Source organism: Carlito syrichta, unplaced genomic scaffold (assembly GCF_000164805.1).
Source record: "Carlito syrichta isolate Samal-C Ts95f unplaced genomic scaffold, Tarsius_syrichta-2.0.1 Scaffold316463, whole genome shotgun sequence".
Lineage (NCBI taxonomy): Eukaryota > Metazoa > Chordata > Mammalia > Primates > Tarsiidae > Carlito > Carlito syrichta.
The window spans coordinates 193,879-210,898 of record NW_007260559.1 but is presented as its reverse complement, the minus strand read 5'-3'; the positions used below and the strand labels follow the sequence as shown (position 1 = coordinate 210,898).

At 38.4% G+C, this 17,020-nt stretch overlaps 1 protein-coding gene across 1 annotated transcript in view; it reads left to right on the top strand.

Moving 5' to 3' along the window:
• Positions 1 to 1,093: 1,093 nt before the first annotated feature.
• The window catches only part of SENP7 (SUMO1/sentrin specific peptidase 7), an 85,497-nt gene continuing 69,570 nt past the window's right edge, over positions 1,094 to 17,020 (top strand). Inside the window, exons 1-2 of the mRNA XM_008074454.2 lie at positions 1,094 to 1,138; positions 11,452 to 11,550. Coding sequence (XP_008072645.1) covers positions 11,461 to 11,550 — 90 coding nt within the window. The 5' untranslated portion in view covers positions 1,094 to 1,138; positions 11,452 to 11,460. The remainder of the gene's footprint in view (positions 1,139 to 11,451; positions 11,551 to 17,020) is intronic.

Here is a 17,020-nt window from a genome sequence, read left to right as displayed (position 1 = left end):
GGCCCCCCCCCCCTTTTTTTTGAGTCAGAGTCTCATTCTGTCTCTCAGGCTGGAATGCAGTGGCCACGCTCATGGCCACCACAGCCTTGACCCACTGGGCTCAGGCAATCCTTCTGCCTTAGCCTTCCTAGTAGCTGGAACTACAGGCATGTACCACCATGCCTGGCTAATTTTTCTTGATTTATTTTGGAGATGAGGTCTCTCCAAGTTGCCTAGGCTGGTCTCGAATCTGTGGGCTCAGGCAGTCCTCTCACGTTAGCCTCCCAAAGTGCTGGGATTATAGGCATGAGCCACTTCACCTCATGGCTAAATACTTTAATATCTCACTTTAACCTTAACAATTGAAAAGGTGGATAGTCTCCTCCATTTTACAGATGAGAAACTGAGTCTCAGAGAAGTCACAGCTAGTAAGCCAAGATACAAATTTAGATTGTCTAACTTTAAAAATCTGTCTTGAGCATGATAATGTACCAGACAGTCTCAAGTTTAATATGCTTATTAAAACACTCCAAAACTAACCTGGTTCAAGATGGAGCAACTCATTTACAAAAAACTCTAAAATGTTGGGAATTCACAATAGTATTTAATTAACGGAAAAGGGAAACATGCTACAAAACTGGGTGGAAGTACTTTTAACTCAATGAAATAGTTTGGGAATATTAATCTGTAATTGAAATTTAAGCAACTGATATTCCTTTTAAAAATGATATCTTTAGGCTGGGTGTGGTGGCTTACACCTGTAATCCACCAGTGTGCACTTCGGGAGGTCGAGGTGGAAGGATGGTTCTACTTACTGGGTGTCAGCTCTCTGTTCTGTTCTTAGAGCTAAGTGGGAAAGGTATGGTTTTTCTATTGTCATACACATGTTGTTTACTGGAGACATTTTGTGAGAATCTGTTACTTTTCTGACATGTGTAATTATTTTTGATATTTATGGTTAACCCTTCATTTTCTGTAAAATGTATCAGTATAAATTTTAAATCTAACAAGTTAATTTAAGACCTGAATGGGTGTGAAATTGTCTATTGTATTGTTTATCTTATTAAAATATTAAATGATAATTTTTACTATGTCTTTGGTTTTTGCAGAAATTGTTACAGAAGGAAAAAGGAAGAAGTCATCTTCTGATTTATCAGAGGTAGGCATTAGTTTCACTTTTTAACCTTTTCATTATTTTTGGAGTTATTGATATTGAAAGTATTTTGCTGTTTGTCTTTTTTACAACATTTTTAAAGAACATGCTGTAAAATTTTTAGCTAATTAGTGTTTTGGGGAAATGGTGTATTCTAACTAACTGAGGGTTAACCAGGAAACCCTTTCTGGTACCATCCTTGTTTAAATCATTGTAAGATGATCAGTATACTTTCTGGCCCTCATTTTAAGTTTTATTTAAAACATGACTCAACATTCTTTGATGACTGACTATATTAGAATTTCTCATGTTCACTCATTACTAATACTGTGGATATAGAAGAGTTGTACTCAAGGTATGTGCTGAAAATTACTATTTGGAATATGTTCTTTTAAACCTCATTATTTATTTCTTCTATATAAGTCAAGAATAGCAAAACAAGCAAAATGAAATTTTTGCCTGTGTAGGAAGTGTTTTAAAAATTTTATTGTTTTTAAAAATATATTTTTTTCTCTAGAATTTTGTGACTGAAATGTAGTAATACCCTGATTTATATTATAATAATTTACCAGCCTTTTTTCCCCAAAGCAATCTAAGTTAAGCACAGAGAATGTTAATTTGGTACATTTTTATGTTATACAGTTATAGCATTTAACGAAGGGAGAGAAATCATAAAGGAAGATGGTGAAAGGGAAATGAAAGTACTTTAGAAGACCACACAGAGAGTATGGCTTTAGGTACTGTTTTTCTTCCTTGGCTTACTTAAGATTTGCACAGTATGGTTCCTCCATTTAAAATTCTGGTTGGTTGCAGTGGCTCATGCCTGTATAACCCCAGCACTTTGAGAGGTGGAACTGAGAGGATTGCCTGAGCACAGAGATTGAAGACCATCCTGGGTAACTTGGTGAGACCTTGTCTCTATAGTAAATAAAAAAAAATTAGCCAGGCATGTCGGTATGCGCCTGTAGTTCCAGCTACTTGGAGGGCTGAGGCAGAAGGATCGCTGGAGCCCAGCAGGTCGAGGCTGCAGTAGCTGTGAGTGTGCCACTGTGCTCCAACCTGGGTGATAGAGTAAGACTCTGACTCAAAAAAAAAAAAAATTCTGGATTTAGTTTAAGTGGGGTGAATGGGGGGGCTAAAAGAAATCTTACAGTGACAGGATAAATACTGTACCAGTTTTATTTTATTTATTTATTTATTTTTTTGAGTTAGAGTCTCACTCTGTCACCCAGACTGGAGTGCAGTGGCCGCTCCCGGACACCGCAGCCTCAACCTGCTGGGTTCCGGCGATCCTTACCCCTCAGCCTTCCAAGTAGCTGGCATTACAGGCATGCGCTACCACGCCCGGCTGATTTTGTGATTTTATTGTAGAGATGAGGTCTCGCTGCCCAGACGGGTCTCGAACCCTCAGGCTCAGGCAATCCACTCACCTCAGCATCCCAAAGGCGTGGGATTACAGGCTGAGCCACCAAGCCTGGCTATATTAATGTTTTGAGTTGGGGTTTTACTCTGTTGCCAAGGCTGCAGTGGCACAATCATTGCTCACGCTTACTGCCTTGACCTCTTGGACTCAGGCAGTCCTTACCTCTCTGCCTCCCGAGTAGCTAGGACTGCAGATGGATGTGCTGTGCTTGGCTACATTTTTTGTCTTTTTGTAGAGACAAGGTCTTGCTTTGTTGCCTGGGCTCCATCAATCATCCTGTCTTGACCTCCAAAGTGCTGGGATTATGGTGCCACCTACCATGTCTGGGCCAACCCCAGTTTTAAATATCTCCTGTAGTGTTTACTGTTTTCTGCTTAATATAGCTTGTGAAGTGAAATGCCCTGCTTTAGGCTATTGCATCCTTTATGCAATTGATCTGAATTTCCACCAATAGAAATTCATAATTTTTTTAGAGTTGGGGTCTTACTCTGTCACCCAGGCTGGAGTGCAGTGGCACAATCACAGCTTACTGCAGCCTTGACCTTCTGGGCTTAGGCAATTTTCCCACCTCAGTCTCTCAAGTCTGTAGGTATATGCTACCACACCCAACTAATTTTTGATTTTTTTTGCAGAGATGAGGTCTTGCTATGTTGGTCAGGCTGGTCTTGAACTCCTGGGTTCAAGCAGTCCTCCTGCCACGGCCTCTCAAAGTGCTGGGACTATAGGCATGAACCACCACGCCCAGCCAGAAATTAATAATATTGAGTTAGCACATTTATCTTGTACAAATATACTTAAAAAAAGATAAAAAAAGAAAACAATTGCACAGATCTTAAAAAACCAGAAACATATGTTTCTCTTTCTGATTTTTAGATTACGGTATTTCTTAAGTTTTTTTTATTTACAGTGAACTTTAGACTTATAGAAAAGTTACAAAAATTGTGCAGAGTTTATTTGTACCTTTCACTAAGCTTCTAATGTTAATATATTACATAACTATAGTATAGTCATCAAAAAAAAAAAAAAAATTAAGCCAGACATAGTGGCTTATGCCTGTAATCCCAGCACTTTGAGAGGCAGAGACGAGAGGAGTACCTGAATTCAGGGGTTTGAGACCAGCCTGAACAACATGGCAAGACCTTGTCTCCATAGTAAATAAAAAAATCAGCCAGGCATGGGTGGCACATGCCTGTGGTTCCAGCTACTTGGAAGGCTGAGGTGGAAGGATCACCTGAGTCAGCAGGTCGAAACTGTGTTGGCTGTGAGCATGCCACTGCACTCCAGCCTGGGCAACAGAGGGAGACTCCAGTTCAAAAAAAAATTAATATTGGTACTGTACTTCAAACTGTAGACAGCATTTGAATTTCTTTAGTTTTTTTTTTTGCTCTGTTCTTTTTCTGTTGCAGTATCCAATCTAGGATCCCACGTTGCATTTAGTGTCACATCTCTTTGGATTCTTCAGTCTGACAGTTTTTCAGTCTTTCTTTTTTCATGACTATGACACATATGGAGAATATTGGAAAGTATTTTATAGAATATCTCTCACTTTTGGGTTGTCTCAGGTTTCTCATGATTAGATTAAGAACATGACTTTTTGGGAAGAATACCACAGAAATGGTGTGATGATAATTTCTTACTAGCTGGGTGTGGTGGTTCAAGCCTGTAATCACAGCACTTTGGGAGGCCGGGGCGAGAAGATTGCCTGACTTGCGTCTACAATTAAAAAAAAAATTAGCCTGGTGTGGTGGCACATGCCTGTAGTTCCAGCTACTTGGAAGGCTGAGATGGAAGAATTGCCTGAGCCCAGCAGGTCAAGGATGCAATGGCTGTGAGCATGCCACTGCACTCCAGCCTGATCAACAGAGTAAGACTTCAACTCAAAAAAAAAAAAAAAAAGAAAAATTTCTTACTAGGGATGTCAACCTTGAGCATTTAGTTAAGAAGGTGTCTGCCTGGTTACTCCATTGTAAAATTACTCTTTCTCCCTTTATAATACATCTTGGGGGAGGTAGTTTGTATCTTTGCAAATACACTATTCTCATACTAGCATCTGTCAGTGGATCTTGCCTGATATAATTATATGTGTGGCATTCTTTTGGTGGTTTTCTTTTTTGCTCATTCATTCTACATTTATGAAAATTGAAATTCTTCTGTAAGATAGAACTCTCCATCTTCCTCCACTTATTTATGTAATTATTTATTTGTATCAATATGGACTTACAGGTATTTATTTTATTTTGTGGGTTATAATTTTTTTATAATCAATATTTTTTATTATGATATTGTAGGGTACAGTTAAGAGTTAGATATACAAATATGCTTTGTTCAGGCACCCTTGTTGATAAGAGGTGTCCCCGTCCCCTGACAGATGTTTACTACCATTAATCCCATTTCCCTTCTCCCCCCGCATAGTTTCCCACCACTGCCAGTCATTTTCTTATGGTATTACGTTGGATGATCAAGGTCCACTATATGAGTGAGAACATGTGATACTCAGATATTTGTTTCTGTGAGAGGTCACTCAGTATTATAGACTCTAGTTCCATCCAGGTTGCTGCAAAATTCATGATTTTGTTCTTTTTTATGGCTGCATAGTATTCCATCGTGTATATGTACCACATTTTTTTAATCCAGTCCTCTTTTGATGGGCAGCATGGTTGGTTCTAGTTTCTTGCTATTGTGAACAATGCTGCGATAAACATTCGTGTGCAGGTATCTTTTTGATAGAGTGATTTGAGTTCTTCAGGGTATATTCCCAGTAGGGGGATTGCAGGGTCATATGGAAGGTTGATATTTAGAGCTTTTAGGAATCACCACACTGCTTTCCACAGATGTTGCACCAGTTTGCACTCCTACCAACAGTGTAGAAGTGTTCCCTTTTCGTCACACCCTCTCCAGCAACTGTTATTTTTTGAGTTATTGATAATTGCCATTCTGACTGGAGTTAGGGGGTATCTCAGTGTGGTTTTGATTTGCATCTTCCTGATGATTAGTGAGGTTGAACATTTCTTCATGTGTCTGTTGGCTGCTCGGATGTCTTCCTTTGAGAAGTGTCTGTTCATATCTTTTGCCCATTTTATAACGGGATTGTTTGTTTTTTTCTTTTCAGCATGTTTGAGTTCCTTGTAGATCCAAGATGTTAAGCCTTTGTCAGACCTGGAGTTGGCAAATACTTTTTCCCAGTCTGTAGGCTGTCTCCCTGCTCTCTTGATGGTTTCTTTGGCTTTGCAGAAGCTTGTCAGTTTAATAAGGTCCCACTTGTCTATCTTATCTCTTTTTTTTTTTTTTTTTTTGAGTTAAAGTCTCACTCTGTCGCCCAAACTGGAGTGCAGTGGCCGCTCCCGGCCACCACAGCCTCGACCTGCTGGGCTCCGGCGATCCTTTCACCTCAGCCTTCCAAGTAGCCGGAATTACAGGCATGCACTACCACACCCGGCTGATTTTTTTGATTTATTGTAGAGATGAGGTCTGGCTGCCCAGGCGGGTCTCGAACCCGTGGGCTCAGGCAATCCACTCACCTCAGCCTCCCAAAGGCACGGGATTATAGGCTGAGCCACCGAACCTGGCTTATTTTATGTCTTATGGCCCGTGCGTTTTGGGTTATAATTCACTACTACTGTTACTGATTTGTAGGTCAGAGTATTCCAGCTTTGGTAGTGGGAGAGCTTTCATGTTGATTCTTTTGCCCTTTTGACATGTTGCCATCATTTAAAAATTTTTTTACTGATAAGCAGAGAGACAGATCATCATTTTGGTTTTGGAGCACATACTTTCTGGCACTATATGATATTTTCTTGCACTGCAAGATGCTTATCTTTTATTTTTCTTGCCCCAGTCTTAGAATCAGCCACTTTCCCAGGAACCCTCTTTTTATTGAAGAATGGGTGCTAGGTATACTTGCCACTGGCATGTCATTGTTTTTAGGCTTTCTCAGTAGAGAGGACTAGATAAATATATATGTATCATAACCTATTCACACACAGAAAGCACTCATATCTATATGTATTTCTCTATCTGCCTATTTATACATCTATACAAAAAAACCCTGCGGTCAGTATGGATAATTATGATTCCAGTCCAACACCACAAGGCTTATTATAGTCTTCTCTCTTTCCTTAGTTTAATCTTTTTTCTGATACTCATTATCTACAATAAATTTACTCATTTGTATAACTATAATATAAACATAAAGTTGTACTAGTGCATTTTTAAAATGTAGAACTCCAGCAGGTTGAGGCTGCAGTGGCTGTGAGCAGCATGCCACTGCATTCCAGTCTGGGCGACAAAGTGAAACTCAAACTCAAAAATAAATGAATAAATAAATGTAGAACTTCAGCTAGGTGTGGTAGCTCATGCCTGTAATCCCTACACTTTGGGGCAGAAGGATTGCTTGAGCCCAGGAGTTCGAAACCAGCCTAAGCAACATAGTAAGACCTCATCTCTACAAAAAATAAAAAAATTAGTCAAGCATTGTAGTGCACGCCTGCACGCCTATAGTTCCAGCTATTTGGGAGGTTAAAGCAGAGAGAGTACCTTAGCCTGGGAATCAGGACTGTAGTAAGCCATGAGTGTGCCACTGCACTCCAGCCTGGGTGACAGTGAGATGCCAACTAAAAAAAAAAAAAAATAGGATTTCTCAGAAAATTAACATTAAATTCTTGTTAATAGCTTATATCACTGCTTTTTCTCTCAAAGCATCTAGTGGAAAAAAATTACTGAAAGGATGAGAGCTTTGATGGATTTAGGGGCAAGACACTGATATGTTTTTAGTTTAAAGTATTTAAAAATATTTCTAAAGCAATACTAGTTTCTTATAAAGATAATTCAATTGAAGAAAAATAAGTAAACTAGAATTAATACTTCATTGTGTATCCTTCCAGTTTGTTGATCTATCTAACTATAATAAACAAAGATACATTAAAAAATAGAAAACTACAAAATACTGTTTGTTTCATAATCTGTTTTTTCCTACTTAACTATATGTTGTGAACGTCACTTTCTGAAATCTAAATTTAAATCTACTCTGTGTCAGGTGTGGTGGCTCATGCCTGTAATCCCAGTACTTTGGGAGGTGGATGTGGGTGGATTGCTTGAGCCCAGGAGTTGGAGACCAACTTAGGCAACATAGCGAGACCTTGTCTCTACAAAAAAAAAAAAAAAGCCGGACGTGGTGGGACACACCTGTTGTCCCAGCTACTCAGAAGGCAGGGATGGAGGTATTGCCTGAGCCCAGGAGGTTGAGGTTGCTGTGAGCCCTGATCGTCATGATCCAGCCTTGGTGACAGAGGGAGACCCTGACGCAAAAAAAAAAAAAAAAAAAAGGACATAAGCAAATATATAAAATAAATGTACTCTGTTATAAAGCATTACTCTAATTGGGTGTGGTGGCTTCTATCTGTAATCCTCGCATTTTGGGAGGCAGGAGGATTGCTTGAGCCCGGGAGTTTGAGACCAGTCCAGGCAACATAGTGAGATCTTGTCTCTACAAAAATAAAAAAAGTAGCACATGCCTGTAGTCCCATCTACTCAGGAGGCTGAGGAGATCAAGACTGTGGTGAGATTGTGCCACTGTACTTCAACCTGGGCAACAGAGTGAGACCCTGACTCAAAAAGCATTGCTCAGTAGTTTTTTATACATTACTTAACATGTATTGGGTTTTATGGGAGGCATAAGTACCAAGAAAACAGCGGTGAACATTTTAAATGGCTATATTATATTTTATTATATATGTGTATCTATCCTAGTTAATTTAACCACTATCCTATTATAGTATTTTGGGGTTGTTTTCAAGTTTTTAAATTGTAAGCAGCTACTTCTTGGAATTATAATATTAGCTTTTCAGAATCATTAATAACTTGGAATCTTTGTTGGTTGTACACAGTTAAGACCATGATTAATATTTGTCTCAGAGCAGATAAGATTGTTGCAAAAGGCTTACATTATTTTTGATCAATTAAATATTAAAAAAATGAATATAGGACAAATCAACAGAGTAGTTGTACCTGAAATTTGCTTGCCCCTCCAATCCCAATACTGGAGTGAGAGATACAAACCTGCAGCTTATTGGCCATAAAGCTGCAGTAGAGATTTTTCTGGAGCTTTAAATGCTTACTGTTTTTTTGACTTTAATAATTGTATTCTATTCCTATTAAAAATTGGAAACTATAGAACACAAAAATGAAAATAAAAATGATCTCTTATCTTACCATTCAGAGATAATCACAGTTAAACATGTTTTGTGTTTGTCCTTCCATGTTTCCATCTTTTTTCTTGTTTTAAACCACCCTTTTGAGGAATAATTGGCATACAAAAAGCTGTACAACTTGAGGAGTTTGGAGATATATGCCATAAATATGTCCATCCTCTCCAAAAGTTTTCCTCTGCCCTCTTTATTATTTTTACTATTTTTTTTGGTGTGTGAACGCTTAAGATGCACCCTCTTAACAAATAAAGTACACAATCCAGTATTAACTATAGGCATTATGGTGTATAGTAGATCTGAGACCTCTTCATCTTGAGTAACTGAAACTTTGAACCCTTTTTTTTTTTTGAGTTGGAGTCTCACTCTTACCCAGACTGGAGTGCAGTGGCTGCTCCCGGCCACTGCAACCTCGACCTGCTGGACTCTGGTGATCCTTCCGCCTCAGTCTTCCAAGTAGCTGAAACTACAGGCACGCGCTACCACACCTGGCTAATTTTTTATTTATTGTAAAGATGAGTTCTCGCCAAGTTGCCCAGGCAGGTCTCGAACCTGTGGGCTCAGGGAACCCTTTTATTAATATCACACCATTTCCTTATGTTCCTAGCTTCTGGCAACCACCATTTTACTCTCTGCTCGAGTTTGACTGTTGTGTGCATTCCTCAAATAAGTGGTTTCATGCAGTATTTGTCTTTCTGTGTCTGGCATATTTCATTTAGCATAATGTCCTCCAGGTTTATTCATGTTGTTGCAGATGGCAAGATTTTTCTTTTTTAAGACTGAGTTATATTCCATTGTGTGTGTATATGTTTATATAAACACACATACCACTTTTTCTTTACCTATTCATGGAGCCTGAAATAATCTTTCTTAGAAGCTTGCTCACTAACTTGTCTTGATGCCTGTGCTAGGAAGACTCAAACATCTTGGTGCATCTTTATCTCTTTTTAGCCTCTTCATGTGATCTTTTCAGCATAGTTGCTTCAGGGTATCCAAATTTCTTACTTATTGACCCAGGGCTCTGAGGTATGTGCTGAGAGGCACAGAAAGAGATAGAGAAAGAGGGAGGGGAGGAAAGGTAGGAGAATAAAGACGCACATCTAAGCCGGGCTGAAGCTATGTTGCCTTTTATGACTATCCTTGGAAGTCACAGCTTGCCCAGATTCAAGAAGAAGAAACAGCGTCCTGATGTTGGAGTACTGTCAGTGTCACATTGTAGGAAGAAAATGTAGGGTGGCCATTATTGGTATGGCCTTTTTTGGAACATGCATTATGACAGAATCCAGTATAGGCTGAATACCCTACTTACAAAGAGTCTGTGGATGTGAGCTGCCAGAAGCCCTTCCCTTACCCTGTTGCTTCCTAATTAAAATATGAGGCAAATAATTAATTTAGAGATACTATTGTCTTTTGCAGATAAAGAATTATAAAGAGGGGCCTTTTAATACAGAGCAGCAATAAATAAGAAGTTACTGGTACTCAGGAGGATTAGCTTTGTCTCTCAGAGGTGCCAGTGAAATAAGAGTTTGAATATACTTCCTTCAAATTTCTTTTGTCCTCCTCACTCAGGCTTTTTTTAAAAATCAATTTCATAATTGTTACTGCTTATAGTTGATATAGTGCTTATTATATGTTATATTTTGTAGGTTGAAGTTGAAGGTTAATCATCATATATAACTTTATGTGTTTGTTTATTTATTAATAGAGATGAGGTCTCGCTATGTTGCCCAGGCTGATTTCAAACTCCTGGGCTCAAACGATCCTCCTGCCTTGGCCTCCCAGAGTGCTGGGATTACAGATGTGACTCACCGTGCCTGGCCTTGTAACTTTATTTTAATGTGAAAATTAGATATTTTTATCTTTTGCAATTATTTTGATATTGCAAATATTTAACTTTTAAACAAATGATTTGAAACTTGTGGTTACAATCTATGCATTTATTTATTATTCAGCACATCATGAGCCACACACTTTGGAGATACAAAAGTGAATAAGGCAGGGACCTCTCTTTCAGGAGAGCCTGGAGAAGAAGACAGATATATAGACAAATAACTATAATATGGTATGACATGTGCAATATAAATAATGTAACATAAATATACCAACTACTAATACCCAGTAAAAGGAATGCCATAGTGTGAGGGTGTTGATTGTGTGGAGAAAAGAATAATTTTGGCAATAATCTGGAGTACTTCACAGAGGAGGAATAAAGTGAAAGGTTTTCTGGATTGAGGGGCAGTATATACAAAAGTCTAGAGATATAAAATAAAATAAGTTACATGTTTGAAGAAGGTTGAGTAACTCAACATGGTTGGGTTATAGAGCTTTTAACGTGTGGGTGATGTGAAAGAACTTTATCTGTAAGTAATGATTGCCATTGTTATATTTTAAGTATAGCAACCATCATTACATTTATGTATTATGATAGCTCACATTTGGAAGATTGGAAGGGAAGGAGACTGCAGGCAAGAGAATAGCTAAGAAGCTGTTGTGGTTCTTCATTTATCTACCTTTATAGGCAATAAGAGGTTTTTAAATAAAATTATACTTAATTGTGTATAAATTAAACACTGAATTTAAAATTCTTTAAAACTGTTAGCAAAAGATTAATGCAGGGTAATATAATGGTTCTGTTAGCTGATTCAGCTCTTATACATATTTCAATTAAACTGATTATTTTCTCATATTAATTTCAGATACGAAAGATGTTAACTGCAAAACCAGAGGATGTCCATGTTCAATCACCGCTGTCCAAATTCAGAAACTCAGAACGCTGGGATATCTCTTTGCAGGGGGTAAATTAACTTAATTTATTTTAAGTATGGAGCTTTAGTATATTTGAAAATTTTAGTAAAACTGAATTTTTCTTTTATTTTTCTTCATAAAATGCTGTGAATTTTTATTTTTTTGTAGTCCCTTTATTGTTTTTCTTGTGTTATTTAAATACAGAATTTAAATTAGTTTATTTCTGACATGTTGAAATGATGCTTTGAGGTTAGGGTCTTCAGTTTAAATCTAAGTTTTGTTATTATGCATGGTTGATTTCTTCATCAACTTTAATGAACTTTAAATCCCTTTTCTGCAAAGATCAGAAATACTTTGATGTGTTTACTTAATAAAATATCTTAAAATTTGTTTCCTTAAAACATTTAAATCTACCTCTTTTATTTACATTTTGATGATTCTATAGTACTCCATCATATGGAGCATCATATAGAAACAATGCTGCAGTAATCATCATTTTCCTTTCTTGCTTTTTTTGAGTGAGAGTCTTACTGTCGCCCAGGTTGGAGTGCAGTGGCACACTCATGGCCACTGTAGCCTCAACCTGCTGAGCTCAGGCAATCCTTACACCTCAGCCTTCCAAGTAGCTGGCACCACAGGCATGTGCCACCATGCCCAGCTGATTTTTTGATTTACTGTTGCCCAGGTTGGTCTTGAACCTGTGAGCTCAGGTAATCCTCTCACTCCGCCTCCCAAAGTGCTGAGATTATAGATGTGAGCCACTGTGCTTGGAATCATCATTTTTCATAGATGAGGAACCTTTTTTTGGGTGGGATTACTGGGTCTAACAGAATTTGCATATTAAATTTTAATAAATATTGCAAATTTGTCTCAGAAAATTTGTTCCAATTTATGTTGCAACTGATGAGTGCTCCCATTTCTCCAAACTTACTAGCACTCAGTAGTATTACATGGTAAAACTGTTGTCAATTTGATAGGAAGAAAAAACCATTATTTTAAGATAATTGTGTTATCTCTTTGCAGTCATGATTTTATTTTTCAGAATATTTAATTTATTGTAGGTTAAAAATTATTTATTTATTTATTTGAGTCAGAGTCTCACTCTGTCATCTAGACTGGAGTACAGTGGCATGATGTTGGCTACTGCAGCCTTGACCTGCAGGGCTCAGGCAATCCTTCCGCCTCGGCCTTCCAAGTAGCTGGGACTGCAGGTGTATGCCACCACTTCTGGTGGAATTTTTTTGATTTGTTGTAGAGATGAGGTCTTGCCATATTGCCCAGGCTGATATCAAACTCTGGGGCTCAGTCATTCCTCTTTCCTTGGCCTTCCAAAGTGTTGGAATTATAAGCGTGAGCCACTGCACCCAGCCTGGATTATGTGGTAGGAGTATATTTAGTTTTGTGAGGAAACTGCCAAGCTATCTTTTAGAAAGGATATACATTTTTCATTCCCTAAAACTTTAATGAAGTTCCAGTTGCTCCATATCACTGTCAGCAGTTGGTAGTGTTAGCAGTCTGTATTTTGGGCATTCTACTAAATGTATAGTAGTATCTCGTTGTTTTCATTTGCATTTCCCTGACAACATATGATGTGGAACATCTTTTCATTTGCTCATTTGACATCTGTATATCTTCTTTGGTGAGGTGTCTGTTAAGATCTTTGGCTCATTTTTTAACCAGGTTATTAATTTCTTACTGTTGAGTTTTAAGAATTCTTTGTTTATTGTGGAAAACAGTCCTGTACCAGATATGTTGTTTTAGAATATTTTTCCCACTCTGTGACTTCAAATTCTCTTGACACTGTTTTTTGCAGAGTAGGAATTTTTAATTTTAATGAAGTTCAACTTACCAGTTTTTTCTCTCATAGATTTAGCTTTGGTGTAATTTCTTTTCTTTTTTTTTTTGAGTTGGAGTCTCACTCTGTCACCCAGGCTGGAGTACAGTGGCATACTCATGGCCACCCCAGTGTCGACCTGCTGGGCTCCAGTGATCCTTCCACGTCAGCCTTCCAAGTAGCTGGAACGATGGGCACACATTACCACGCCTGGCTAATTTTTGATTTATTATAGAGACAAGGTCTTGCCAAGTTGCCTGGGCTGGACTCTAACCCATAGGCTCAGGCAATTCACTCACCTTAACCTCCCGAAGTGCTGGGATTACAGGCTGAGCCACCAAACTTGGCCTGGTGTAATTTCTAAGAAGTCATTGACAAACTCAATGTCATCTAGAATTTCTCCTGTATTATTTTCTTAATGTTTTATGATTTCATATTTTACATTTTAATTTTTTAAATCAGAATCTCACTCTGTTAACCAGGATAGAGTGCAGTGGCATACTCATGGCTACTGCAGCCTCTACCTGCTAAACTCAGGTGATCCTTCTGCCTCAGCCTTCCAAGTAGCTGGAACCACAGATGCATGCCACCTTGCCTGGCTAATTTTTAAATTTATTTTAGAGACAAGGTCTTGCCAATTTCTATGCAAATTTTACTGTTATTTTCTTCTATTTCTGTGAAAAATGTCATTGATATTTTGATAGGGATTGCGTTGGATCTGTAGGTGCTTTGGGTAGTGTGGTCATTTTTAGCAATATCAGTTCTTCCAATTCATGGGCATAGATTGTCTTTTCATTTGTTTGTGTCCTCTTCAATTTCTTTGATTAGTGTTTTGCAGTTTCTCTTATAGAGGTCTTTTGTTTTCTTGGTTACGTTTACTCCTCGGTATTTTTTATGGATATTATAAATGGGATTGCTTTCTTGATTTTTTAACCATTTTGTTATTGATGTATAGAAATACTACTGATTTTTTATGTTGACTTTGTATCCTACAACCTCACTGAAATCATTTATCAGTTCTAGGAGTTGTTTGGCAGAGTCTAAAGGCAGAGCCTTTGGGTTTTTCTATACAGAAGATCATGTCATCTGCAAAGTGGGATAATTTGACCTCCTCTTTTCCAGTTTGGATTTCCTTTATATCTTTATTGCACCTCACAACTCTAGGATATTCAGTACTGTGTAGAATAAGAGTGGTGAACGTGGGCCTCCTTGTCTTGTTGTGGTTTTTGTTTTTTTTTTTGAGTTGGAGTCTCACTCTGTCGCCCAGACTGGAGTGCAGTGGCCGCTCCTGGCCACTGCAGCCTCAGCCTGCTGGGCTCCAGCGATCCTTCCGCCTCAGCCTTCCGATTAGCCAGAATTACAGGCACACACTACCATGCCTGGCTGATTTTTTGATTTATTGTAGAGATGAGGTCTTCCCAAGTTGTCCAGGCGGGTCTCGAACCCATGGGCTCAGGCAATCCTCTCACCTCGGCCTCCCCAAAGTGCTGGGATTATAGGAGTGAGCCACCACACCTGGCACTACTATAGTTTCACAGTGAGTTTTGAAACTATGAAATGTGAGTCTTCTAATTTTGTTCTTCTTTTTGAAGATAGTTTTAGCTGGTCTGAGTGTCTTGCAGTTAATTTTAAAATCAGTTTGTCCATTTCTTCAAGACAGGCTATTGGGAATTGGATAGGGTTTGCATTGAATCCAGAGGTCACACTGGGGGGGTATTGCCATGTTAACGCTATGAAATCTTTCAATCCATGAACGTGGGGAATGTCTTTCCATTTATTTAGGGTTTCTTTAATTTATCTCAGCTTATTTTGATGTTTTTAATGTACAAGTCTTATACCACCTTGATTAAATTTATTGTTGGGCATTTTAATCTTTTTGATACTATTGTAGATGGATTTTTTTTCCCCTCAATTTCCTTTTCAGAGTTTTCATTGCTATTATATAGAAATACAACTGAACTTTGCCTTTTGATCTTACATCCTGCAACTTTTCTGAGTTAGTTTATTAACTTTAACTTTTTTGGAATAGATTCTTCAGGGTTTTCTATATATAAGATCATGCTAAGTACGAATGAGGTAGTTTTATTTTCTTTTCAATATAAATGCCTTTTATTTATTTATTTATTTATTTTTGAGTTGGAGTGTCACTCTGTCACCCAGACTGTAGTTCAGTGGCATGCTCCCGGCCACCGCAGCCTCAATCTGCTGGGCTCCGGCGATCCTTCCACCTCAGCCTTCCTCAGCTGGAACTACAGGCACCCACTACCATGCCCGGCTAATTTTTTTTTGATTTATTGTAGAGATGAGGTCTCGCCAAGTTGCCCAGGCGGGTCTAGAACCTGTGTGCTCAGTCAATCCACTCACCTCAGCCTCCCAAAGTGCTGGGATTACAGGCTGAGCCACCGAACCCGGCTGTCTTTTTCTTGCCTAATTCACTGGCTGAAACTCCTAGAAGTAGTGAAAGTGGGTATCATTGTTTTGTTTCTGATCTTAGAGAAAAAACTTTCAGTGTTTCATCATTGAAAATTATAATGTTAATATGTGGGTTTTTAAAAAATGCCCTTTATTTTGTTGAAGAAGTTCCCTTCTATTCCTAGTTCTGTGTTTTTATTAGTGCTTTTTCTGTGCAGAATTGTTTGCCTTCCACTAGGTTATAAAGCTGTTCTTTCAAGTTTTCTTTTAGGACCTTTATAATTTTATCTTATACATTTAACATAATTCTTATGTTTGTTTTTGACTGTGGTGTGTGGTCGGAATTGTTTTTCTCCCGTATTAATGTCCTGTATTAATGTCCCGTATTAATAAAATCATGGATTTATTCCTGTCCTACAGTTTGTTCCAGTGATATACTTGTGCATTTTAAAATCTGGTATTACATTGTCTTGACTTTTAAAGTTTTACAGTGAGTCTTCAAATCAAGTATTGAAATATATATATATATTTATATATATATATGTATTTTTTTTTTTTTTTTCGAGTTGGAGTCTCACTCTGTCGCCCGGACTGGAGTGCAGTGGCCACTCCCGGCCACCGCAGCTTCGACCTGCTGTGCTCCAGCGATCCTTCTGCCTCAGCCTTCCAGTAGCTGGAACTACAGGCATGCGCTACTATGCCCGGCTGATTTTTCTTTTGATTTATTGTAGAGATGAGGTCTCGCCAAGTTGCCCAGGCGGGTCTCGAACCCGCGGGCTCAGGCAATCCACTCCCCTCAGCCTCCCAAAGGCACGGGATTACAGGCTGAGCCACCGAGCCTGGCTGTAATTTTTTTTTAATGAGAAAGTAGACTTTAGTAAAAAGACAGAAAACCTCCCACAGTGGGAGAGAGCCTGAAAGAGGTTGCTCTTGAAATATATTTAATTAAATTAATTAATTTATTTTTAGAAAACAAGATTTATTGAGAGGACAGAAAGCTTCCACAGTGGGAGGGGACCCGAGGGGGGTTCCCACGAAATATATTTTAAAGATATAATTCTAGAATTGTGCTATAAGCCTTTTTTTTTTTTTTTTTGAGTTGGAGTCTCACTCTGTCTCCCAGGCTGAGTACAGTGGCATGCTCACGGCCATGACAGCCTCGACCTGCTGGGCTCAGGTAATTCTTCCACCTTAGCCTTTGGAATAGCTAGAACTACAGGCATGCACCACCATGCTCGGCTATTTTTTTTTTTTAATTTATTGTAGAGACGAGG